The 26,550-nt window shown below is 42.2% G+C and overlaps 2 protein-coding genes and 1 pseudogene across 5 annotated transcripts in view; 1 reads left to right on the plus strand and 2 right to left on the minus strand.

The window, feature by feature from the left end:
• Nucleotides 1-487, minus strand: part of NUP133 (nucleoporin 133) — a 67,870-nt gene extending 67,383 nt beyond the window's left edge. For both annotated transcript variants that reach the window (XM_078077690.1, XM_078077689.1), the window contains exon 1: nucleotides 201-487. In XM_078077690.1, coding sequence (XP_077933816.1) covers nucleotides 201-382 — 182 coding nt within the window. In that variant the 5' untranslated portion in view covers nucleotides 383-487. The remainder of the gene's footprint in view (nucleotides 1-200) is intronic.
• A 4,983-nt stretch (nucleotides 488-5,470) lies between these two features.
• ABCB10 (ATP binding cassette subfamily B member 10) overlaps nucleotides 5,471-26,550 on the minus strand; it is a 33,770-nt gene continuing 12,690 nt past the window's right edge. The window contains exons 4-13 of one of the 3 annotated variants that reach the window (XM_036072401.2): nucleotides 24,009-24,143; nucleotides 22,842-22,988; nucleotides 21,587-21,722; nucleotides 18,101-18,196; nucleotides 16,777-16,986; nucleotides 14,617-14,696; nucleotides 12,704-12,884; nucleotides 10,093-10,136; nucleotides 8,069-8,103; nucleotides 5,471-7,353 (exon numbers count right to left, since the gene is read on the minus strand). In XM_036072401.2, the coding sequence (XP_035928294.1) occupies nucleotides 7,122-7,353; nucleotides 8,069-8,103; nucleotides 10,093-10,136; nucleotides 12,704-12,884; nucleotides 14,617-14,696; nucleotides 16,777-16,986; nucleotides 18,101-18,196; nucleotides 21,587-21,722; nucleotides 22,842-22,988; nucleotides 24,009-24,143 (1,296 nt within the window). In that variant the 3' untranslated portion in view covers nucleotides 5,471-7,121. The remainder of the gene's footprint in view (nucleotides 7,354-8,068; nucleotides 8,104-10,092; nucleotides 10,137-12,703; nucleotides 12,885-14,616; nucleotides 14,697-16,776; nucleotides 16,987-18,100; nucleotides 18,197-21,586; nucleotides 21,723-22,841; nucleotides 22,989-24,008; nucleotides 24,144-26,550) is intronic. The other 2 variants (XM_078077691.1, XM_036072402.2) reach the window with 2 other exon arrangements.
• LOC118523016 (U4 spliceosomal RNA) lies at nucleotides 22,742-22,824 on the plus strand (annotated as a pseudogene).

Here is a 26,550-nt window from a genome sequence, read left to right on the forward strand (position 1 = left end):
AGTGCAAAGTGAAGCCTCGATAAATTAAAGCGAGGCTTAAATAACTACCCGCAAAGATGGAGAAGATCTATTTCCCCAAAATTTTGGCGTTCTTCCCCGCCGCCCCCGGTTCCGGAGGCTTCTGGAGACACTATCCCATCAGGCCCGCCGAGGCACATAAGCCTATCCGTCACCAGACTGAACCGGGGACAATCACTTACCGCGAGCTCAGCGAGCTACGCCGGCCGACCGGCGAAAAGAGCACCGGGGAGCTGACTGCCGACGCCAAGGACAGACCTTTCCTGCTAGTCGCCCGGGGCGTGGAGCCCGGCCCGACTCCGCCCAGCGGGCCCCTTCGGGTCCCAGGCCCCGGTGTCCGCGGAGAGGAGACGGCCGGGAACATGACGGAACGCAGAAGCGACACAGGGCGCGCGGATTCCGCCCGTGGGGCTGAAGCTCGGCTCGCGCGCGGAGCTTGAACACCCAGAGGCGGGAGAGCGCGCTGTGATGGCGTAAAAGCACAGCGCCGAGGCGCGGGCTTTGTTGGGGAGGCGGGGGAGGGCGAGCGATCAGACGTGAAAGCGCAGCGCCGAGGCGCGGGGTGTGATCGGAACGGTGTGTGCAGGGTGCGGGGGAGGGCGCGCGGTAATGACGTCAGAGTGCTGCCTGCAGCCGCGGGAATTGGTCGTAGAGGGTGCCGGTGGGGAGTTTTAGGGGGCTGGCGGGTGTCCGGAACCTCAGGAAAGTGAAACTGGAGAGACAGGCGCCCTTCTCGACTGGCCCTCTAGCAGCCTGAACGCAGAGCCTCTCTTTGCGTGCTGGTCTTTCCTGAGCCTCTTGGGAACTGGGAAGTATCGGTTCCCTGGTCCACGCTGAGAAGGGAGAAAATCGGAAAAGCTGCCAGTGGTTTCACACTCTATTTGTTCTTCTCTACATTTGTCATTCCCCACTCCACACTGTCTCATCCACGCTAGTGAACGCTAGTGACGCCACAAGTCCACATCTTTATCCCGGATCTTGCTCAAAAACTGTAGGCTCTAAACAGCTCCCTAGTGGACACCTCGACCTGCATGTCCTTCAGACTCCTGACGATCCACGTGTTAAAAACTGAATTCTTGTTTTCCTTTGGGACGGACCCCTGTCCTACCACCTCTTGCCCCACTTGGTAGAACTGGCCAATTACCCCAGTCAAAAAGAAGAGCTCTATCCTGGAGTCATTCTTCACACTTAACCAACACTGCAACATCCTGGTACACTGTAGCTCCTGAATGCAGTCCATGGATGTCAGCCTCCTGCAGTGGAGACCGGAGACCGCAGCGCGTGAATAGTATCAGGACCTATGCCTTGGGGGCAGCCCAAGTACTTCTTTATCACTACCCAGGGTTCTACATTTTCCTAGTGGCTGCCATCTCCTTAAAAAAAAAAAAAATCATTTCCTTGTTTATCCTTTGACCTCATTTTAAATAGTATAGTCCCTTATACGGGACATCTAGAAGAAGGGATAGTGTAGTGCAGTGGCTCTCACACTCGAACATGTATCATCACCAGGAGGGCTTGTTAAACTGCGTTGCTGCCCATCCACAGTGTCTGAGAATTTGCATTTCTAACAAGTTTCTAGGTGTTGGTGATGCTGCCGTCCGGGGACATTCTGATAACTACTGGCCTAGTAATTGAGTGTATAGACTCTGGAATTAAATGGGACTTGGTTCAAATCTCACCTCTGCTATTTACTATCTGTGTCACCTTTTTGAGCCTCTATTAAATTACTAATAGTACTCGTGAGAATTAGATAGTATAGATGTGACTGTATTTGTGAATGTCAAAAAACAAACATAGAATGAAGGCAAACAAACTGAAGAAAAACAGTATTTCCAATAAAATAGTACTCTTTAAAGAAAATCAGTAAGAGAAAGCAAGCTACCGCAATAGAAAAAAATGGAAATGCATGAAGGGCATGAACTAGCATTAAGTCAAAGACTAGAAATGACCAAAAACACATGAAAAGATCTTCAACGTCACTAATAGTTAAAGAAATGCAAATCAAACCACCTATCAGTATTGTTTGCCTGTTGGATTAGCTGGAAAGTTATAAAAAATGAAAATAGTTCATGTTGAAAGGCTGTGGAGGAATAGGTGCTGATGTATACACTTCTGGCGAGATTTTTATAAATTAGTACAGTCTTTTAAGAGGATAATCTATCAAAAAGCCTTATAACTTGTATATGCTCTTTAAAGGTGGCAATTCACTTTTAGAATTTATCTGAAAAAATCATAATAAATAGTATTGTTTATAATAGCAAAGAATATAGAAAGATGTCCAATGATAGATTTATAGTATATTCACATTATAAAATTGTATATGGTTAAAAAGAATACATGTAGCTGTGTGTAATGAATACTTAAGGATATAGGAAAATATTGTAAAATTTTAAAAAGCAGGTTGGTCACAAAACAGTATGTCCACTATGAGTCCATTTTTTATTGAAATAAAAAAATGCCTCATAGACACATGTATACATGTGAGAAGCTCAACTTGAACATATGCCTCCCTTCTATATACCCTTCCTAAAGTACTGCCTTTCAGTTAAGACCAAACTTTGATTTCTGTGCTACTAATCACTGCAATCGACAATGGGATAGTAGCCAGAATTATTTCCTGCAGCTGTGGTAGAATTGTTAGAATTCCACTATCACCAACATATTAATGGTGATATTATTAAAATGGAAAGGCAGGGAAACAATAAAGAACTCATCATGGAAATTATCCATGCCCAATCATTTTCAAGGCATTCATTTAATTGCCTCTAATGGCAATGGAACTTTTTGAGATAACTCTAAATTTCATTGTAGTTTAAAAGTCCTCCGAGCAGGGAAGAATGCATATCGTTTTCACTAGTTCTGTGGTCAGCAAACTGTCAAGGGGCAGAGAGTATCTCTAGCCTGCAGGCTGTAGTCTGTTGCAACTGCTCATGAATGAGTGTGGCTATGTTCCAATAAAACTCTATGTATGGACACTGGAATTTGAATTTCATGTAACTTTGATGTGTTATGAAATATTTTTCTTTTGGTTTTTAAAAATCATTTAAAACTGTAAAAACTGAGGCACCTGGGTGGCTCAGTCAGTTAGGCATTCGACTCATGGTTTTGGCTCAGGTCAGGATCTCAAGGTGGTGGGATCAAACCCCAAGTCAGGCTCCACACTCAATGTAGTCTGCTTGGGATTCTCTCCCTTTCCCTCTACCGTTCCCCCAGCTTGCGCACTCTTTCTCTCTCTCACTAAATGAAGAAAATCTTTAAAAACAAACAAACAAAACTGTAAAAACCATCCTTAGCTTACAGGCCATACAAATCAGGCAACTGGTCACAGTTTGCTGACCCATGGGCTAGTTTCATGAGGGAGGCACAGGTCCTTTGTTGGCATAGGACCTAACAAAATAAGAGGATGCTCAATGTTTTTTGAATGAGTTGAATGAATAGAGATTGCCATGATGCCTCAGACGTAAAAATCATGTAAAACATCCCCAAAGGAACATTTACAATGTAGTTCTCACATACTTCTTTCATTAATATACTTAATGTTTTGTAACATTTACATTTATTTTCATTTATTTTCTAACAGCTTTGGCATTTTTTATGAAATAAAATTAATTTCCCAAAATAGAGCCTTAACTTGTAAAAATGTACTGACAAGGGTTTAGCCTATAATGGTTTATTTAGCTTATGATTATTTCCTGAGAACCAGTCAGGTCCAGAGTCAGAGAAGGCCTTGCACATAGAGATGAGCCTGGGAGGGTGGACAACAAAACACTAAGCTCATTAACATGAAATTTTATCTTCACAGGTAGAATTTCTGGTGATTAAAATTTTCTTTTTTGCTTATTTTCTAAATTGCTTATATGAACATACATATCCTTCAATGGCTCTCCATGCATGTAGGATGAAAGCTAAGATTTTCAGCATGATATTGAAGGTCCCCCATGATCTGGCTCCCATTTCATGAATATCTCCTTGTATAAAGCATCAATGCTGAATTAATTTACAACTTGCCTATTCTTTTTTTTTTTTTAAGATTTTTATTTATTTATTATTTGACAGAGAGAGAGACAGTGAGAGAGGGAACACAAGCAGGGGGAGTGGGAGAGGGAGAAGCAGACTCCCCACTGAGCAGGGAGCCTGATGTGGGGCTTGATCCCGGGACCCTGGGATCACGACCTGAGCCGAAGGCAGACGCTTAACGACTGAGCCACCCAGGCGCCCCTGCAACTTGCCTATTCTTATTTCCTCTTCTGTGAAAAGGGGGTGATAGGTATTTCTTTAAATTATAGGATTGCCTGGGGTGCCTGGGTGGCTCAGTCGGTTAAGCGTCTGCCTTCGGCTCAGGTCATGATCCCGGGGTCCTGGGATCAAGCCCTGCATTGGGCTCCCTGCCTCTCCCTCTCCCTCTGCCTCATGCTCCCCCTGCTTGTGCGCCTCCCCCCGTCAAATAAATAAAAAATAAATAAATTATAGGATTGTCAAAGTATCAAACATGGTAACATGTATAAACACTCTGGAAACAAAGTGGTACCATCCACAGTGACAGTGTTAGCAACACCACCTCTGTACTATTTAGCTATTTTCTCGTAATTGATTTTTATCTGCCTTATCTTTCTAAATAAGCTAGAAGCTCCTTGAGGGCAGATAATCATTATGTCATCAACTCAACAGCACAATTCCTTGTCCAAGGTGGGAGCAGGGGATATTTATTTATTGCACTGAAGCAACTAGAGTGTTTATGTAGGAGTATTGACAATACTGACTCCATCTTTAGCCCTCCATCTTGTTCATGTTTGCTCAATGACCTCTCTTGTGTTCCAGGCCCCTTCAAGATTAATATACATACCTCAGAAATGCCCACCAAGGCTGGGATGTGTGGAGGCTTGCTTTGGCCTCCCATGAATGTTAGAGATAAGAGTCTTTACCCTTCCCGACACATGGATGGCGCCACAACATCTAATTAAAGGTTAGTTGTCAGTTAGGTGCATGCAAGCCCTTTGATCTCACTACAGTGCCCTCCCTACCCACACATCTCCTTGCTCTATAAAATCTGTAGACCAAGGTCTGGACTTTATGGAGAATAGCTGTGCAGCTGCCTGGATCGTCGTCCACCCGACCCCCCATCAGCAAGTTACCCTGAATAAAACTCTGTGTAAATTGGATGGAGTCACCTGCTTCATTCTCCAGTCTCTAAGTACCTTCTCAGTTTGGGGGATATTTTACTGTCCCTCCCCCACCTTCTAACAGGTTGTAAATAGCAATAAAGTTTTTAAAAATAAAAACAAAAATGAGGACATTAACAATCAGATAGGGAGGAAATGAAAGGAACTTGTAATTACTACTTACTTTTATTTATTTATAATGTTAGTTTTTTTCTTTATTCCTGAATCTCCACAGCCAAATTCCAGTAAGAAACTGAATATAATGAAGTTTTATAAGAAGTGACAGACAAAGATAAAGTTCTCTATAAATTTTAATCCAGGATATAAAATGTTCCCTAAAGACACAATTGAACATTTTGTATTAGAAAAAAAAAAATATAATGATCAAATTCAATTTTGTAAATACTTCTATGGCACAAAGAGATTTCCCTCAGATCCAACCTTGTAATTGTGTTTTGTCTGCTTTCTGAGAACCACATCATAATAGCAAATTGTATAAAGAATACAAGTAAAGCTTGTTAAAATGATTGTCACAGGTGTATTGTTTCCTAATACAAAGAACATGGAGTTCATTCCTTCACTGAGTTCATTTTATTCAATAATAAATTCCCTTATGTAGAATGAATTATAATACCACACGCTTATCATGAAGTAGTGGTTTCTCCTTCCAGCATAATCAGTGAACTCATCAATACTTAGAACACGGGCAAACTTCCATTTTAGTTACATCAACACAGTTATTTCTTAGGTTCTGGCATCATCAATGTAAAAGAAGCACTTTTTCTTGAGGCAACAGCAAATCAACAGCACTGATTTGAAATATGGCAAATCTAATGGTTATCAGCATTGCTTTCAGAATTTGGAGGCATTTGGGTGAATAAAACTATAATCATAAATAAAAAGAGCCATTGTCCTCTTGTCAGAAGAATAACAAGTTCTGAAAGTTTCTTGATATTCTGTAGAATAGGAAGAACTAAGCTTTCTTCAAATGTTTTAAGGTTGAAAATTACAGTTATTTAGGTTTTTGCTTCATTGAATGAAATTTCAAAAGTACTTAATGGATAAAACCTAAAATCTGGCTAGGAATTATAAATTTTTAAAAGATAACTTTCAAAATAAATGCCTTCGGATGACTTAAATGTAAAATTCATTTTTACCTCTTGATAGTACCTAGCAGTTCATGCCTGACTTTCCACAGTAAGAAATGTGTGAATAATGAAAATAGAAGTTTCCATATTCAAAGGATGGGCTTCTTCCCTTTTTAAAACTCGTCAGGCTTTCACATGCTAAAAATGTTGAAAACCACACACATCCAAACATGGTCTCATCCCAGAGGAACACATATACCTGAAGTTTCATACCCCTGAAGACACAGGAGGTGGGAACATAAATGTTCCCTTCTCGCTATGTGATGCTAACTATTCCTCTATGTCTGTATGTCAGGTTCACTTCAGGAGATTATCAGAATAAAAAAAGGGACGATTTTCATCTTCTAGTAAAATGAGACACAATGTAGGCAGAATACTACCAAGAGAATTACACAGTGGTTGGCAAATCACCTAAAATAATTAAGCTTTTTATTTATAATCCCCTTTTCAAAGTTGTCATTGGACAACAGCTTCAACCTGTAGCAGCGGGTAAAAAATAAAAATGAGGTGCCATGTTATATTAATTAAAGTATTCCAGGATAAAAGAAAGTAAAAAACCTGAAAATAACTTCAGTGCTATAGACATTTAGAAAGTTACAACTATTAAAACTCTGAATAAAAAGGTCTTGAGAACAGGTACATCTCAAAACGATATTTTACCCACCTTGGAAAAAATAGGCATATTTTAAATAACCTGAAGTATGATTTACAGATTAGATACCATCTCTAAGTTTTTTTCCTGCAACGATGTTTTGCTCTAAAGCCTCTCATGTTCACTTTATCAGTAATTGCTCCTTTACGCCGAACTAAGCCTTTGCTTGTTCATTAATTTCCTGTATGTCCCATCTGGTTTTGAAAGCAGTTCTTCATGTTTCCCGCATTCTGTAATCCTTCCTCGGTCAAGAACAGCCACCATATTAGCATTCTTAATAGTGGACAGACGGTGGGCAATAATTAACACTGTTCTTCCTTCCATGAGTCGGTCTAGAGCTTCTTGCACAAGGTGCTCGTTTTCAGCATCGAGGGCACTTCAAACAGGAAACCGTGTGAGAAAGCAAAGACGTCAGTCCCGCGCATGCCGCGCGCTCATGTGCTTCCTGTCACACACGCAGTTACCCTACAGGAGCAGCGCATCTTCACCGCGACCAAGATCACCACTTCTACTGTATATACACTTCTACTATCTTATTTTTTATATTATAAAAATACTACAAAAAGGAAACTTGGGACCCTTGATTTCCATAGACCTGCTGTCACAGAAGTAGAAAGCACTCTGTGGAGCTGCTGCCGAGTGTGACCCGGGGCTCATCACAAATGGGACTGAACTGAGACTAGAACCCTCCACTTCTTCTTCTTTTCTTTTAAGATTTTATTTATTTATTTGAGAGAGAAAGAATGAGACAGAGAGAGCATGAGAAAGGGGAGGGTCAGAGGGAGAAGCAGACTCCCTGCCGAGCGGGGAGTCCGATGCGGGACTTGATCCTAGGACTCCAGGATCATGACCTGAGCCGAACACAGTCGCTTAACCAACTGAGCCACCCAGGTGCCCAAGAACCCTCCACTTCTGACCCGGCCCGTCCACTGCCTCCCAGCTGTCATTATTAATTCAGACCTGTTCACTTTAAAGTGGGAGCGGGAAAAACAGCATTTTCAGTTGTACCGCTTTGAAGTACAGAATAGTAAGTTTTTGGTAAAGGAAGAATTTGGCTTGTACAATCACACAGAGTATTAAGATATGCTCACCTGGTTGCTTCGTCTAGGAGAAGAATTTTGGGATTCTGAAAAAAGAAAAACATTTTTAATTGTTTTTAATATGTTTTTAATGTTCTTTTCTTTTGAAAAGGAACACAATTTTATTATCAAAACACAAACTCTCAGTAATAAAAAGAAATGAAGTACTCATACACGATACAACATGGATGAACCCTGAAAACATTCTGCTACGTGACAGAAGCCAGACACAAAACGCCCCATATTGCAGGACTCCATCTATATGAAATGTCCAGAACAGGCACATCCACAGAGACAGAGAGTAGGTAAGTGTTTACCTGGGGCTGAGGTCAATAGAGAAATAAGAGAGGAGGCCATGTGTGACTGGTAAAGAATCTAGCGTCTCTGCCTGGGGTGACGAAAATGTTCTAAAATTGATTCTGGTGATGGATGCACAACTAGGACTACACTGAAATGCACTGAGCTGCACGCTTTAAATGGGTGAACTGTATAGGATGTAAATTATATCACAATAAAGCTGCTACAAAAAAGAAAAGCACAGACTCCTAACTGTGTGAGGTAAGCACATAAATGGAAGAGTTAGAGGTGACTCTCTGAGCCACTGTCGCGGGCATCGCTGGACTGGACCTTGTTTACAGTGCAGTTTTACCCTGTTGGCCAGTCAACCAGCAGTGTGAGGCGGGATCTAAAGTGAGTAGGACAGAGTCTAGACTCTCTGCTTGTAGTTTAGTTAGGAGCATCACATAAAACTGAGACAAGGTAAGAGTCAGCTGATGTCTCTAACACATTAAATTCTAGCTGTGCCTAGGAAGTTGCTGACAAGTAATGAAAATGTATGTTCACACAGAAACTTGTACACTGCTTGCTCACAGCAGCGCTAGTCACAATAGCCCTAGCCTGGAAACAGCCCCAATGTTCAGCACTGGCGAGTGGGTACTCGAGCCGTGTTGTGCCCGCACAGAGGAATACTGCTCAGCAAGAGAAAGGAGTAAAGAAGGACTGATATAGGCGGAGATGCGGACAGACCTCAAAAACATGATACTCGTGGGGCGCCTGGGTGGCTCAGTCGGTTAAGCCTCCAACTCTTGATTTCGGCTCAGGTCATGATCTCAAGGTCGTGAGATCGAGCCCCGCGTCAGGCTCCACATTGGGAGTGGAGCCTACTTAAGATTCTCTCTCTCCCATTCCCCCTGCCCCTCTCCCCTTGAAAAAACAAACAAACATTATACTAGTAAAAGAGGCGAGATGCAAAGGTCACATCTTGTCTGATTCCATTTATCTGAAATGTCCAGAAAGGCAAATCAGGACAGACAGAAAGTACATTGGTGGCAGCCTGGGACTAGGGCCAGGAGTGGGGAAAGACTGCAAGTGGGTCCAAGGGATCTATCTGGGGTGACAGAAATGTTCTAAAATTGGACTGTGTGATGGTTGAACAATTGTACATTTACTGAAAGTCACTGAAGAGTACATTTCAAACTGGTGAGTTTTATGGTATGCTTCAATAAAGCTGTTTTTTAAAAACATCATCTATAAATCTGAGGAGAGTAGTTCTATAACAAAGGGGAAGGCTATCATTTCCTACAAACTACAATGTCTGGGGCCTTCAGCTAAAATGGCTTTCCCTCTCCTTTTAGGAGTCTTGGGTAAGTATTTCCAGTCTATACTACTAAGTTTAGCAGTTGACTATAGTTTATACAAAGAATCATACTTGTATTGTTTTGATAGTTTTATATAATCACTGTTTCGCTTGTTAGACCATATACTTCTTCACAGAAGGTCCATGTGTTAAAGTTTTCTCCCTCCAACAACCCTAGCACAGCACTGGGCTCCTAATGCCAAAGAAATCCTTGTTAAATTGGAACAACATGTACTCAGTGGAACTCCCAACTCATCTTTCACCAGAACTATCAACCATATATCTACCCTCCCGTCCAAAAAAAACAAACAAAAGGAAGAAGAAGAGTAAATTACAAATTATAAGGTCCCTAATTAAAAATGATAATAAAAAAATTCTGGCCAAATGGCTTCAAGCTTACCTTAAGCAGAGCACGGGCAATTGCAATCCGTTGTTTCTGCCCACCTGACAATGACAATATATTTTTTTTAAAACTTGAAAGCCTTAACAAAAATTCTTGGTAACAGGTTTTTCTGATAAGCTAAGTGGCAATTTGAAGATAGCTTCTTCTGGTTAGTCACATCTGAGATAGACAGTAGAACAAAGGCCTATTTTTTAAATATATTGTCTCCTCATCAACCTCAAAATTAATAACAATGATCATAGCTAACATTTATTGAGGAGTTCCTATGTAACAGGCATTGTCTAAAAGCATTATGGTGTTATCTCATTCAATCTTAAAAAAAATCCTATGAAGTAGATCCTGTAATTATTCCCTTTTCACAGATGAAAAACCAAGGCACAAAATAACCAGTCCCAGGTCTCATAGTTGGTAAGTGGCAGAACCAAGGTCTGAGTAAGCCACTTTAATCCGCCCCCTTAGAACTCAAATTCTACTAAAAGCAAGGGAAGAAACTGGGGGTGCGGGTGGGTAGGAGTGGGTAAATGCAGATGGGACAGACAGAGGGAAGCAGAAGAACATCTATGATAATCCCTTTCCTCCTCTTTGCCTCACACCACCTTCTCTCCTTTACCCCAGGAGACGGGACTCCCAAGTTACAACTGGTAGTCTCAGAGAACACTACTCAGGACTTCTCCCAACTTACTTCATTTTGGAAAACTCACTACCTATATTTTTGGTGATGAAAACAGTCCTTTTTGGTTGGTTTTATTGGATGAGATACTTATTAATAGTACTTACTGGACATTACATTATTTCATCTAAAAGAAGCTCATCAAATGATGAACTGAAATCAAATTACAACTGAAATGTGTGGTGCTCCTAAAAGCTGTCCTCAAATAGGCAGCCCCGTGCTCACAACAAGGGAACCAGGGAAATCCCTTTTTTTTGGAACCTCTGAAGTTGGTGAGGGTGTCAGAGTGCTCTGAGGTGGGCTGGCTGAGCAGCCAGCTGAGGGCTTTGGGTCAGCTCTGAGAAATCCTCAGTGCCAATTAGTGCACTGGGAATCTGTCACTAGATGTCCTTTCTTCCCCCCAGAAAGTTAGCATGGGCTGAAACCTTTGGTTATTTCACTCTGAAATGGGAGCTTGAGAATCCTGGTAGAGGGAAGGACTTGTAGAATCTGTTCCAAGAGAGAAGGTGACACGCTTGTTGGATGGAGTGAGGTAGCTCCCGGCTCCACCCCCTGACGCTCAATAATGTCACCATGAGCAGCTGAAACTGGTTTTCTACCCAAGGACATGTTTCAGAGATGCCAGAGCAGGTCACTTTTACATAGCCATGTGTGATTCTACTGCTGCAGTCTTGCAAATCTATCCAAAACATTTTTTCATCCACTGCCTATTGTTTAAAAAAATCATACACAATCAAAACATGTCTGTGTTAAATTTTCTGTGGTCTAACCTGAAACAAAAATTTTTGAGTTGGAGGGGCGCCTGGGTGGCTCAATCGTTGAGCGTCTGCCTTCGGCTCGGGTCATGATCCCGGGGTCCTGGGATCGAGCCCCGCATCGGGCTCCCTGCTCAGCGGGAAGCCGGCTTCTCCCTCTCCCACTCCCCCTGCTCGTGTTCCCTCTCTCGATGTGTCTCTCTCTGTCAAATAAATAAAATCTTTAAAAAAAAAAAAAAGTTTTGAGTTGGAAAGGACAACTGCTCCAGTCCAACCCGGCCACCCTCACTCTGACACGGAGGCAGACACCTCTGGGGACAGAGCGCTCATTCCATGGAAGGCAGCACGTGTCAATAACTGTAACGAAAAAATTATCTGTGTTTACCCAAAAATGTATTTCCCTTTAAGTCTACTCATTGGTCTCACTTCTGTATTCTAAGGCAATAGAATACAAGTTTTTTCTTTCCCTCCTGAAAATACGGTATCCAGAATGCGATGCGCTCTAAGGTGCTCTAACATCCCAGGGAACAGCGACTGAGCCTCAGCCGCAAGTCCTGCCCGTGTCCAGCACACTGTGCCGTGGGGCCAGATCAGGACCAGCTCCTGTTTGTGCACGGCCCTCAAGCTAAGAGTGGTTTTCACATTCCTAAAGGGTTGTTTAAAAAAAAAAAATCAACAAAGGATATGTGACAGAAACCACATGTGGCTCATAAAATATAAAATATTTACTCTCTGGCCCTTTATAGGAGAGTCTGTGGACCGCTGGTCTAACATGTGAAGTACAAAGTGGGGAACAGAGAACTCTTCAATTTCAGTTCTGCTCTATGTTCACAGCCCCTGCCTCCCTGGACAAATCATCCTGCCACCCTGTATCTGTCTTATTTTCTGCAATTTTCAAGGATCTCAAGTTGCAAAATACATTCTTTTCTCAGATGAGAAAAAAGCTGCTGTGGCTGAGTTCTTACTCAGTGGGACACTCCGCGGGAATTTGGGAACACCTTTGAGGTAGAAAGTGAAGGAAACTGGGGAGCTATCCACATACAAAAGAGATTTCAGAAAGGGGAAAGTCCAATCTCATAAACTCTAAGGACAAAAGCCTAATTAGAAATTAATACTGCTGTATGAAATGCTGGAGAGTTCTTTGGAGCAAGAGTTTTTGCTGCCAAGCAGTAACAAAAGGTACCTGAAAGGAGAATACCCTTTTCTCCGACCACAGTGTTGAATCCTTGGGGGAAGTTTCGGATGAAAGCACCTGCGTTGGCTACATCAGCCACTCTCTCTATCTGCTCGGCAGTCACCGAGGAAGGGTCGTCTGCACCATAAGCAATGTTCTCAGCAATGGAGCAAGAAAACAAAATTGGTTCCTGCAAATTGGAAACAAAACATTATTTCTTGCAAATTTCAAAACAGACTTCAAGCATATCTAGGAAATATAGTGAAGCTTACTACAGTACTTACATCTAAGAAACTATTAAATTGCTCTCAAAGAATACACAGTCAGCCACTGAATAACATGAGGGTTAGGGGTGCTGACCCCATGCCGTTGAAAATCTGAGTATAACTTTTGAACTCCCCCAAAACTTAATCACTAATAGCCTACGTTGACTGGAAGCCTTACTGATAACATGAACATTGATCAACGCGTACCTTGTGTGTTATATATATTCTATACAGTGTTCTTACAATAAAGTAAGCTAGGGAAAAGAAAACATTATTAAGAAATCATAAGAGAAAATACATTTACAGTACTGTGGTATAAAAAACCACGTATAAGTGGTCCCATGCAGTTCAAACCCATGTTGTTCAAGGGTCAACTTTATACTATTTTTTTAAGATTTTTATTTATTTATTTATTGGAGAGAAAGAGAGAGAGAGCACTTGCACATGTGCATGAGTGAGTAAGGGAGGAGCAGAGGGGGGAGGGAGAGGGACAAGCAGACTCCACACTGAGCAGGGAGCCCAACGCAAGGCTCAATCCCAAGACTGGAGCTGAAACCAAGAGTCAGATGCTTAACCAACTGAGCCACCCAGGTACCCAACTTTGTACTATTTTGATTCTATTTCCTCATTCTCCATAAATTCGCCCAGCTGACTTTTAAAAAATTCACGCTTTTCCATGAACAGGATTGATTTCATCATTATACCATAGGAAATGAGATCCCATGGCAGGTGCCTGGCACATAGTTGATACTTCATAAATGCAAGCTCCCTCCCTTAGGAATTGGCAGGTATGGAAGGCGCCGGGTCCGTCTATATTTCCCAGCTGTGGGCTTCCCACTAAGGATCGAGGGGGAATCCATCTCTATTCATTACTTTTTGAAATAGACACAAACCAGGTGGGAACATGACATTTTAACAGAACCTTGTGGAATAGTCCTAAAAAAGCAAATAAACCTCCAGCTTCTTTTCTCCATCCCTAAACAATATGCACTGCTGCTATCCATATACTACCAAGCCGCCCCCATCACTGCCCCTCCTGCTCCTCACCTAGTGGAGTGGGGTGAGGGTAAGGTCTGAGGAGAAGTTCATTAGAGGGGGAGGCTCAGAAATGAGGGAAACCTCAGGTTTGTCTGCTGTGCACATAGCCTGGTAGTAAAATATAAACAGCTGTGTCAAAATTTTCCTGCACCAAATGATCTCATTAAAGTGACTATATTACACTAACATTCTGCCTTGAAATCTGCGACCTCTTTGCAAGGAGACCCTGGCTCTTGCCATAATCTTTGCTTGCTTATTCCTGAAACCCATTATATAAAACAGTAGACTGTGCTGGTGATGAGAATGGGAATTGTGGGAGAGTCAGTAAAAGCTAAAAAGTTCTATCATTTCCTCCCCATCCTCTGGACTACCTGCATTACAAAGTTATACTAGTCCCCAGCTTTGGATAAAAAGTTGGTTTCAACTGGTTCAAGTGTTTAAGGTCTTGAGGATACAGCACTACTTACAAACCTAAAAAACATGCAATGGGAGATTAGCTTAGCACATCTGGAGAACTTCCATTCCTTCTCTTTTGAGGGGTTCAAGTCTAAGGAAAAGATACATAATAAAAGCGAATATAAAAGACCGTGTAATAAAAATAGAAACCTCTCTTCTTACCTGACTCACTGTCCCAATCTTGGATCTCAGCCAGACTGGATTTAGCTGACGGATATCACGGCCATCGAGACTGATAGTTCCTTGTAGAAAGGAGAGGAAAGTCATGGAGTGTCACGGGGCCAATGACTAATGTAAACACAGAAAGGATCTGGTGGACAAATTCCACATTCAGTTCTTTTAAAGATTCAAAGTATGTTCAAAATCTCCAAACAGCATCTAAAATCAACGTATTTCACGGCCTTTCCCTGTCTACTGTCCCCCTGCAGTGGTTAGCTGACTAGCCCACCCACTAGTTCATCCACCCAGCTCGCTTTGCTGTGGTGGCTTCCTTTCTGGAGGGACTCGGCTCCCCGAGAAGATTCACCTGTGCCACGCTGATTCAGAAGCCGAGTTACGTGATAGGGGCACGCGGTGAGGTGCCCACGTGCTGGCACCAACACTGGCAGTCCTGGCAGAGTTCTGAAGCTGGCACCTGTGACAGTGGCCGCCTAACTCTGGAGCTTCCTGACCATGTCAGCAACTACCGTGAAGGCCTGGTTCTGAGGCGAAGTTTTGAGGAGTGTCCTGGAAATTCAATCCTGCCAGTGATTTTTTTTAGCTCTTTTATTACCACTTAAAATATCCCTTCCTGCATAAATGCAGTTGGAGGAGACTCATCATCCACAGCCACGAATCTGATACCATAGCAGAGCTTTTAAATAATCAGGTGTAATTCCGTGACCCTAGCTAACAGAATTAATTCTACAACACGGAGGGAACTCAGTAATGCTTGGGGATGACGATGACGTTGACTAAGAAACACCATGCTTTCTCCGTCGGGGCGTGGAATTATACAAGCCCGCTGTAAACTTTCATACACTGGCAAAAACCTGAGGTCTTTGACTTAAAAAGTACAAGTGTTCTACAGTCTGCGAAGGCTGGAATTTACATGTAGTTTCTTTTCTCCTTGATATTTATTCACCATGATAAAGAAACTAGAGGCTTCATATTTTGACTTGCTTTGCATTCACCTAACTAGGATTTTTCTAAATTCAGAATTTTATAGCAAGTAGAGTGAATCAAAACAGGGATTCCAGAGGCAAACAGTATAGTTAACACCCACTTTAACACAGTTGGTGATTCCGTGGATCAGGATCTGCAAGTCAAATAATTATCTGGCATATAACCAGCTCTCTCATGGTTTTAACCAAAAAGCACAGATACAAAGATCACAAGACATACTGATTTTAAATTAATGATGTGATTTTTACCTAGAGTTGTTTTCTTGCCGAGAAACACCATTGTTTTCTCAGTCCAAAATTAAATCCATTAATATGGACTATCTACTCCAGGCTCTGATATAAAGAAGGATATAAACTTTATGTGCGGTGATGGATGTTAACTAGACATTTCACAATATATACACACATTGAATCATGTTGCACACTTGAAACTGATATGTTATATGTCAATTACATCTTAATTAACAAAGGATATAAAGAAGTAAAATAACATATTCTTTCCTCTAAAAGACGCTATAATCCAGTTAAAAATAAAAACCAGAACAAGAAAAATCCATTAAGAAAATCCCTACTACCTCAAAATAGCTTCAATAAAGCAGTCACATAGAAGGGAGTCCCTGGCTGCCAAATCACCCGTCTGCACGCTAGCCACAGGGCAGTTCATGGGCGGACGCAGCCTGAAGGCTTCCAGACAGCTTTACAAGCTGAGTGGCCGGCACAGAGTAGCACGTACTCCACGGTGCTGCTGGTGGGCGGTGCTGCTCAGCCACACGTGGGCACCCTTTTGGAGATGTGGAGCAGCCTTGCCCGCCCCAGGAGAGGGGGCATCAGAAGGGCACACCAGCACGGGAGATGAGGAGGTAGAATTCAGGAAGTCACTCGCTCCCAGAGGCGTCCCCTGGCACCCAGCCCTTTCATCAGCTCCAAGTAGAAAGAGGTGAGGAGGTCAGACACGAAATACACAAATGGCCTGACAGGACTTCTGTATACTCTTGAAAGTGGCACCTTTGTATAAGGAATTTCTTTCCTGGGAACAAGCCCTCTGGCATTTCAGAATTCTCACATACAAGGTCTTTGCATAATTTGGTCCTCTCCCAGAACATGAGAGCAGAGGGGCTGTGGAGAGTCCTCTCACCCTACCATGTGATGAAGCACTCACCAGACACGGGGTCATACAACCTCAGCAGGAGGGACACCACTGTTGATTTGCCAGAACCACTTGGGCCAACCAGCGCTGTGACCGATGCTGATGGGATAGAAAGGCTGAAATCCTGGAATATGGGCACCTCTGGGCGAGCTGGATAGGCGAAATGCACATTCCTAAACTCCAAAGTGCCCTGGAAGCTCTCCTTGTTTAAAATGACCCCTTCTGAAACAAGATAGAATACTAGTTACGTAACGCAAAGGTCAAGCTGACAGCCGAACTCCGTTCTCCCACGTGTCTGCCTACAGACGGCCCCCGCCCACAGCTCCTGTGCTCACTGCAGGAGGAGCTCTTACCGGGCACGGCAGGATCAGGCCTCTGCCTAACACTTACCTGGAGCCTGCCCTGCACCCACTCTGTCCAAGGCACTCTACATATGCGCTTGTCTGATTCTCGCAGCCCTGAGAGGCAGAGAGGACCAGACACTGACTCGCAGAGACAACAGGTAGTGGAGCAGTCTGCTTTCAAGCCCATTGCCTTTCCTCGGTGCCGCTGCCTCTGTAGTTCCCCAGGGCCAGGGTTTATCTTATCTACTCTAAATAAATATTTTGAGAGAATGACGGTAAATGCGTGGGCCTTGTGCAACAGCTTCAGAGCCCGGTATTACCTTGCTAATGACTTGGGAGAAGCTGCTCAATCTCTTTTAGCTGTGTTTATTTCCTCCAGCCCGTCACACTGGAGAATGCTGGGCTTTCACTCATGATCTGGGGCTAAGCCACAATGTCCTGGGAGTCAGTGAGTGAGGACTGGTTACTGCTCCGGGCCACACAGCTCCCCCAGACCTAGCTTCCAGGAAAGGAGCTAATAAAGGAGATGGCTCTAGCCAATTAACACCAGCATCCCCTAGCCCACTATCCAAAGCCAAGAAATTCAGAGGCTTTTATATGTGTGATCTGTCTTCCTTTCCTCCACCCTCCCCGCCGCCCAAACATCAGGATCACTACAGAAGACAAATCTGGTGGACTGGCCAGGGCCCTTCCTATGTGCACCCCTGGGTGGTACTCACTTCCTTCCTGCTGTGGTGGTAACGAATCACCTGCAGGAAGGCACACTGCATGGTCAGCCCCCTCGCTTCCAGGGCCATCCTCTGCCCAGCAGCAGGGCCTGGCACCATCCTTCCTCTCTCACTGCCTGCCCCTCTGATCACCCTTCTCTGCTGTGTGGCAGGGATGACATCCTTGCCATGCTTGTCCTTTGCAGGTAGAGCAGGGAGTTGGTCTAACTGTCCAAAGCCACATTTGTTTAATCCTAGCAAAGAACAAACGCATGGGAGACCCACCATTAAAAGGCAGCTCAGGCTCTCTCTCAAGGAGCTCCCAGAGGCGTCCCCCGGCACCCAGCCCTTTCATCAGCTCCGAGTAGAAAGAGCTCAGACCTGAGGACAAGAAGCAAACATATCTGTCACCGATGCCAGGAAATGACCATCTGCTACTCCCAGACCTCTGCGGACAGTAACAATAACTTGCTTTTAATATAAAACCTGTTACCTTTCAAAAAAGGATTTGAGGCAACTACCATATTCAAAATTCCCTCTCATACCCTTGTTTGCCCTCAGCTTCTCCCCCAATTTCATTGATTTCTAAAAAAGATTAAATGTTTGATTGGGAATTTACAAATGCATATAGCCATAGTAATCAACAACTAAATTAAAATCACAATGTTACAGAGAAAATCTACCTAGTCAAAAAACGTAACAATATAAATAAAATATAACACTTACTTAAAAGGAATATAAAACATCTCAATATTCATTTTAAATTCATATCCACAAAATCAAACCCCCCCTTTCAGTCACTCAACAAACAGAACTTTTACTAGGCTAAAAACTGAAAAGGAATTTGGAAATGTTAAATATTCCAACCATCTCTTTTTAAAGTCACCTTTGAACTATGAATTAATTAATGACTTAAACTCCAAGTACACTAGACCATGTCAACTGCAAGAACATATACTTGTAATACTTTCCCTTAGTAAGGATGCTGCAAAAATACTATCCAAATATTCTTTCTAAGGTATTTTTGTGCATGCATATATTTGTGGAAATTTGTGCAAAATACAGTGGATTAAACTCTTCAGGTTAAATTAAAAATGCACTGGGCAGAAATAGATCCAGATAAATATAGTCAACTAATCTTTGACAAGTGAGCAAAGGCAATTCAAAAAAAGAAAGGATAATCTTTAACAAATGGTGCTGGAACTATTGGACATCCACATGCTAAAAAAAAAAAAAGAATCTAGACACAGACCTCACACACCCTTCACAAAAATACTCAAAATGGATCATAGACTTAAATGTAAAAAAAAAACTATAAAACTCTTAAAAGATAACATAGGAGAAATCCTAAATGACTGTGGGTTTGGTGATGACTTTGTAGATAAACACCAAACACATGATCAATGAAAGAAAGAACTGATAAATTAGATTTCATGAAAATTAAAAACTTGAGCTCTCCAAAGAGAATGAGAAGACAAGTCACAGAGTGGGAGAAAATATTTGTAAAAGAAGTATCTGATAAAGGACAGATATCCACAATATAAGAACTCTTAAAACTCAACAATAAGAAAACAAACAACCCAATTTAAAAATAGGCAAATGACCTGAACTCAAAGACATCACTAAAGAAATACAGATAACAAATAAGCATATGTAAAGATGCTCCACATCATATGTCATCAGGGAAATGCAAATAAAACAGCAGCGAGATACCACTGCACACCTAATAGAATGACGAAAACCCAAAATTCTGACAACAGCAAAAGCTGGTGAGGATGTGGAGCATCAGGAACCCTCATTCACTGCTGGCAGGAACGCAAAATGGGACAGCCACTTTGGCAGTTTCTTACACTAAACATACTCTTGCCATATGATCCAGCAATTTCATTCCTTTGTGTTTACCCAGAGGTGAAAACTTACGTCCACATGAAAATCTGCACATGGGTATTTATAGCATCTTTAGTTATAATTACCAAAACTGGGAAGTAACCAAGATGTCCTTTAATATGTGGATGGACAAATAAACTGTGGTACACCAGACAATGAAATATTAGTCAGTCCTAAAAAGAAATGAGCAAGCCCTGAAAAGACATGGAGGAACCCTCAATGCCATTTACTAAATGAAAGATGTCAATCTGAACTATAGGACATTCTGGAAAAGGCAAAACTATGGAGACAGTAAAAAGATCAGTGGTTGTGAAGGGTAAGGGGATGGGAGAAAGAGGCAGAGCACAGAGGATTTTTAGAGCAGTGAAATTATTCTGTATGATACTGTGATGATAGATACATGTCCAAACCCATAGAATATACAACACCAGTGAACATAATATAAACTATGGACTTTGGGTGATGATGATGTGTCAGTGAGAAAGATCAAGTCAACTTGTGGCAGGAAACGCGAGGAAAGCTGACTGTGGTCAAGCATGGAATGTGAACAGAAAGGCCACAGGGAGGGGACGTGGTAGTAGGTAAGTCCACTCTGAGGCAGGCCAGAAGACCTGAAGGAACGTGACCGCCCAGATTTGAGACCCTGCAATCCAGCAGGCTCAACCCAGGGGTGGAAAGAAGAACTAACCACATCACCAGTTCCTCCTGAACTGACCCTCTCACTTCCCAAGCCACTCAGCACCCTGAACCGTCTTAATCAGGTTTTTCTTCAAGAGCAGCCAGCAGAGAGGCGCCTGGGTGGCTCAGTCGTTAAGCGTCTGCCTTCAGCTCAGGTCATGATCCCAGGGTCCTGGGACAGAGCCCCGCATCAGGCTCCCTGCTCGGCGGGGAGCCTGCTTCACCCTCTCTCACTTCGCCTGCTTGTGTTCCCTCTCTCGCTGTGTCTCTCTCTGTCAAATAAATAAATAAAAATCTTAAAAAAAAAAAAAAAAAAGCAGCCAGCAGAACTAAAATGCTATTTTCAGGGATCTCTGGAAATCTCAGTCCAGAAAATATATATTCTCACTTGCCTGCAGATGTCTAAGGAAAAGCCTCTACCTTTAAACCCTGACAATAAAAATCTCAGGTTGAGGTGACACTGTGGGATACCAGACTTCCGTTGACCAGACCTCAGGCTATTTATCTAACCTTTCTATCTCAGTCTTCAAAGAAAGGAAACAAAAAGCAGGAAATCTCTTGCCCCTTGTTGGCTGGGCATGCCGGAGAGGTACAGAAAAGAAAACCTCGCTGACTTCCCACAGATTTGCCTCCATGGACCTTGCTTCCCTTTAGCCAGGAATGGACAACAAAAGCTGAACTCTGAGAGATTCCTGACAAAAGCAAGCAACTCTGTTTCATGAACTTTATAATTTACACCGTTTGATTGTTCATCAATTTTGAACATGGTTGACTTCTTACAAAAGGAATTTTATTCCCCAGTGATTTGTCAGTCAGGAAACTACCACTACCACAGGACTGTGGGTTTGTGTTCACACCTGTTCAGCACTGTCCTTCCTCCTCCCCACCTCCTAGGGCCAAAGCAAACAAGCTGTCTTAATATGCGAGTTGGAAAATACGGCTCCAGTATGACCCTGAGCTCAGTGAGCCACAAGAGGCCTGTAAAAATCCTCAACTTCCCAGCCAAGGAACCGCCCATCTACATGGGATCACATTCATATCTTTATTTCTTCTTTCAAAGTCAAGTTGGACTAACATTCTAGGAAATGTTTTTTCAGTTGGAAATTAATGGATGAGAGGTGGTATAATGGGAAAGTTAAATTTCTATTTCGGAAAAAATAACCTGATTTTTAATTTGTAAATCTCAAGCCTATTTAAATTATATACCTCCAATGCTTAATCCAACCCAGAAAGCATACATTAGGAAGGACGAGAGTTCACCCACGGTCATGTGGGCACTGCCCATCAGCAGCCCTCCTTTGTACAAGACAGAAAGCACGATCAGGTTCCCAGAGAGCCCTGTCTGTCAAATGAAGAAAACAGAGATGTCAGGTGGGAACTACAGACCTAAATGCTACAAGGATTAACATGGCCTATAATTTCCTTTTTGCATTTAACTATCACAACAAGATTTTTCCAAATAGTAAATTTTAATCTGAATTTCAAATAAAAAAATACTTTTGAAATATTACAGTACTGAAGAAAATATACTCATCAATAGGAAAACTAGAAGCTAAGACACCCATCTGATTCCTATTTTATTCAATCTAGTCAGTTTGCAAAGGAAAGAACAATATTAAGAACTCCCTCCGTAAGGAGGAGATGAATATATAGTTAATATGTGTGTTTATATATTGTAATGTGACACCCCGAGCAAAGCTGGATAAGCAGTTGGAGTCCTGTCTCTCTTATCTGCCTTGAGCGTTGTTAGGTGCATGGTCTCTGGTCAATGTTGCCTTATCTGGGCCTCTCCTTCCTCCATGTCCCTAAATCATGATCATTATTGAATCACCTGAAGTTCTTTCCAATTTGAATATGCTATGGATTTCCCCTCATGGTGATTTTCTATTCAGTGTCGTATTTGAGTTTTGATCAATGTGATCAATTTTTTCATACTTCTTTCTTGAGATACACTGAAGTTATTTTGGTTAATCCTCAGTGGGTCTCAAACTGCCTGCATCAGAATGACCTGGAGGCCTGTTAAAACGGATTGCTGGCCCCCGCCCCAGAGTTTCTGATTCATAGGTCTGGAGTGAAGCTGAGGATCTGCACGTCCAGCCAGGTCCCAGGTGAAGCGGATGCAGGTGGTCTGGACCACACCGGGAAGCTGTCTGATCCCATGCTGTTTTGGTCTCATCACCCACTGCCTTTTGTTGCATGTAGCGGTTTTCCTCTTCTTTCACAGAAATAGTTTATGAATGCTCACACCTAGTCCTGAAGTGGAATAGAATTATTTTCTATTCATGGCAAAGTCACAGAATAAAAATGTCTTTCAGTCATAACATCCACCCTTTGCAGTCTTTTTAAAATGATCTACTTACCAGCTTTGCGCAGTGGCAGTATCGTAGCCAATGAGGTTTATCCGAGGTGCGATTATTGCTAATTGAAAAAATAAATAAATAAAATAAAATGATCTACTTACTGCTCCAAAGAAGCAAGCCCGAGCAAATGCTTCTTTCCTTGCTAACTGCATCACGTGGTCCACTTTGCTGGTGTATTTCTCTATTTCAGTCATTTCTTTACCAAAAGCTCGAACAGTTCTTATATTTCCAATACGTTCCTCAGCTAGCTGGGAGAATAATAAATACATTTCAGGAAAGGAAAGTCACATTTCAAGATTTCTACAGGCAAGTTAAAATGGGGCTCTCATTTTTTTTAAAGATTTTTATTTATTTATTTGACAGAGAGAGACACAGTGAGAGAGGGAACACAAGCAGGGGGAGTGGGAGAGGGAGAAGCAGGCTTCCCGCAGAGCAGGGAGCCTGATGCACAGCTCAATCCCAGGACCCTGGGATCATGACCTGAGCCGAAGGCAGCCACTTAACCGACTGAGCCACCCAGGCGCCCCAGGGCTCTCATTTTTAAGACACTATCAATAGAAAGCTGCTCAGGATACATGACTAAGTCAAAAATAGGTTACAAAGCAGAGTATATGAACAATCCTATTTTTGGAAACAAATATTTATCTATACATACAAACCTACAGATACATATTTATCTATACATACCATATATAAGTAGATAGAAAGACAAACAGGAGGGCTAATAAACAGACACTGAAATATATTTTTATGCAGAGAAAAAAGATAAAAAGGATAGGCTCTAAAATGTTAATAACATTCATTCTGAGAGACAGGGTTGTATGTGTTATTTTCCCTCTTTATATTTTCAAGCTTTCAATTACAAACACACTTGGTTTTTGTAACATGAAAATGTAAGTTATTTTTAATTTTTAAAAAATACAGTATTGGATAGCATTACAAAGCTTCACTTATTAATTAATAAAGGACAGAGTGTCATGCAGAAACTATTTTCAAAATATAATTAGCTTTTCCATCCTATAAGAAATAGTGATGGTAAAGCACTAAGGAGTTCATACAGTGTTCAGTCAAGTGGGATCTACACCAAGATGTAGGTAGTAATGTAGTCTAGAAGGCAGAGTATTTTCGGTTTCTAGGATCTTGAGGGCTAACTTAAGGAAAAGTAAGTACGCTTTTGAAAAGCCTAAGTACATCTCTTAGGGTGTGCCCACTAGTACCTTGGCTCTGAGTTCATTCTAGTGGAGACCACACAGGGGAGTGGCCTTTACCTGAGTGGCTTGTGCCAGGGAATCCTGTGTAACTTTGGTTAGTTTCCGTAGATAACGTCCATAAATCACAGCAAGGATGGATATTGGAGGCACCACACTCAAAACAAAAGTGGCCAGATTAGGTGAGACAAAAAACTGTCAAAAACAAAAGCCAAAAGGTGTTTGTTACACAGAGTAGCAAGACATTCTCATTACCTACTATAGGGGTGTGTGTGTGTGTGTGTGTGTGTGTGTGTGTGTGTGTGTGTTTAAATTAACAGGCAGGTTTGAAGGTGCTGTCTCAAAGTTGTACACCCTGTTTTGGTGGAACTTTTCGGACATCTTCAATCTTCATAAAACTCCATGAAAATTCAGCATGCCACACAGGGGTAACATGGCAAAGCTGCTGAAGGAAGGATGGAAATATTCTCCCCTCCAACCCTGTACCATCGCTGATACAATGCTGTATACAGTAGGCGACGCTGCTCAACCACAGAGGAGAGGAAGGCAGGACAGGAGTAACGGAAGGAGGCCCACGCGGCTCCATGCTGACCAGACCACACCAGGAATTCTGTATTCCAGTCTGGATCCCCTCGAAGGCACTGAAGAACCAGAGCAATGTGTCTCACTGAAATGGCCGAGATGGCAAAGACACCACAAAAACCCCTATCAAATGACAGATGAAAGAGGACTCTCAGCAGGGGGTGGAACTAACAAGTGGAAGAAGAGTTAGAGCTGTTTCCATGGCTCAGAGGAATGACGGTTCAGCAGGATGGATGTGGACTCAACATAAGGAGTTTCTAACAACTGGAGTTGCTCAAAGAGGAAGTAATCAACTTCTATAGAAATAACATAGTGGGTTTTCCTGTCAACCCTGCAATTTGGTGACTGGATTTTAAATGGCACTAGCATCTTTTCAACAAATTGTTAAAATCTGCCAAATCTCATTTGCACAGAAAGTAGTATAATCAGCAAAAGGCTTTCTTAAAAAGCTGAGGAAAAGTTGCACACGGAAATGTACAGTAATAGATGGATCAACCAATCATTCGTTCATTTTCTCATTCAACAGCTCGTTACTGAATGCCTACACATAGCACACGCTATTCCAGGCACCTGGAAGATAACTGACCCATGTGGAGTTTTATCCAAGGGGAGAGCTAGATAGCAAATGGGTAAAAGAGGGACAGGGAGAACAATTTCAGGTGTAATAGGGTCTTGGAAGAGCAAGTGACAAAGGCCCTGAAGCAGGAATGAGCTTGGCACCTTCAATTTATGGAATGATCCCCCCTGAGCAGACAAGTCATGCAGTTCACCAGGGCCTCGGGATGATGGCTGCCAGCAGGACATACGCAGGGCGAGTGATGCAATCAGGGCAGGCCTGATGGTTCTGGGGCCTGACTACATGGGAGCTCAAGCAAACCATCTGCATGGGGTGCCCTCTGCGGTGGGGCAGGAAATGTATCAGTCCCTTTCCATTCCATAATCCGATGTTACCAGCTCAGTCTGCAACAGATCCTTCTGCTCTGGATTGAGTGCTACATGGAAGCAAAGAGGACATAAGCCCAAGCTATTCCACTTGGGGGATGGGATAAATTACAGTCCTCGTTCTAGGGATCTGGAACTGCAATGCTTAAAATGATAGCATCACATGGCTACTGAGCACTTCAGATATAGCTAGTGTGACTGAGAAACTGAATTTTTAAATTTGTTTAGTTTTAATTAAAATTTAAACTTAAAAATGAATATTCTATTTCTATTCATTTATTGGTAAGGTTTTAGGTATGTCTGGAAAACCTGGTACGTCAGTCTACTTTCTCAATGGCAAGTTTTATAAATCTAAATGAGGATGAAATATTTCCAATGAAAATTTAGCATCCGAATTGAGATGTTCCATAAGTATAAAAGACATTAGACTTTGAAATCTTAATATGAAAAAATAATATTAAATATCAGATTAATAATTTTTTCTATAAATTACATGGTGAAGTGATACTTTGTTTATATTGGGTTAAGTAAAATATATTATTAAAGTTAATCTCATTTCATCTTTCTTTTTGCTTTTTAAAATGTGGCTGTTAGAAAATTTAAAATTACCTATGTGGCTTGCATGACATTTCTCCTGGCCAGCAGCACAGGTCTGATGAGTGAGGCAAACAGACAGGACAGTACTCAAGCCACCCAGTTAAGGCAGGAAAGAGGCTGTGGGGGTAGAGAGAGCTCACTTCAGTGGAATATAGATCTACTTCTGTGTACAGAAGGATGGAATTTACCCTCCTCCTTACAAGAAGAGGAAAGGCAACGATTCCTTGGTCTTGTCAAGATAACATTACCTTTTTGGGGGCAGGGAGAGAATGTAACTTACAATCTTTCCTTTAACCCAACTGCTTGGCACCCAAAGGGCTCCCTCCACCTGTTGCTCTTTTCTGCAACATTCTTTCACACAGCCTTAGAAAACCCAGGCAAAAGATGTCCATCGACAGATGAATGGATAAAGAAGATGTGGTGTATATATACAATGGAATATTATGCAGCCATCAAAAGGAATGAGAGCTTGCCATTTGCA

Source organism: Halichoerus grypus, chromosome 7 (assembly GCF_964656455.1).
Source record: "Halichoerus grypus chromosome 7, mHalGry1.hap1.1, whole genome shotgun sequence".
In the NCBI taxonomy this organism is placed as follows: domain Eukaryota; kingdom Metazoa; phylum Chordata; class Mammalia; order Carnivora; family Phocidae; genus Halichoerus; species Halichoerus grypus.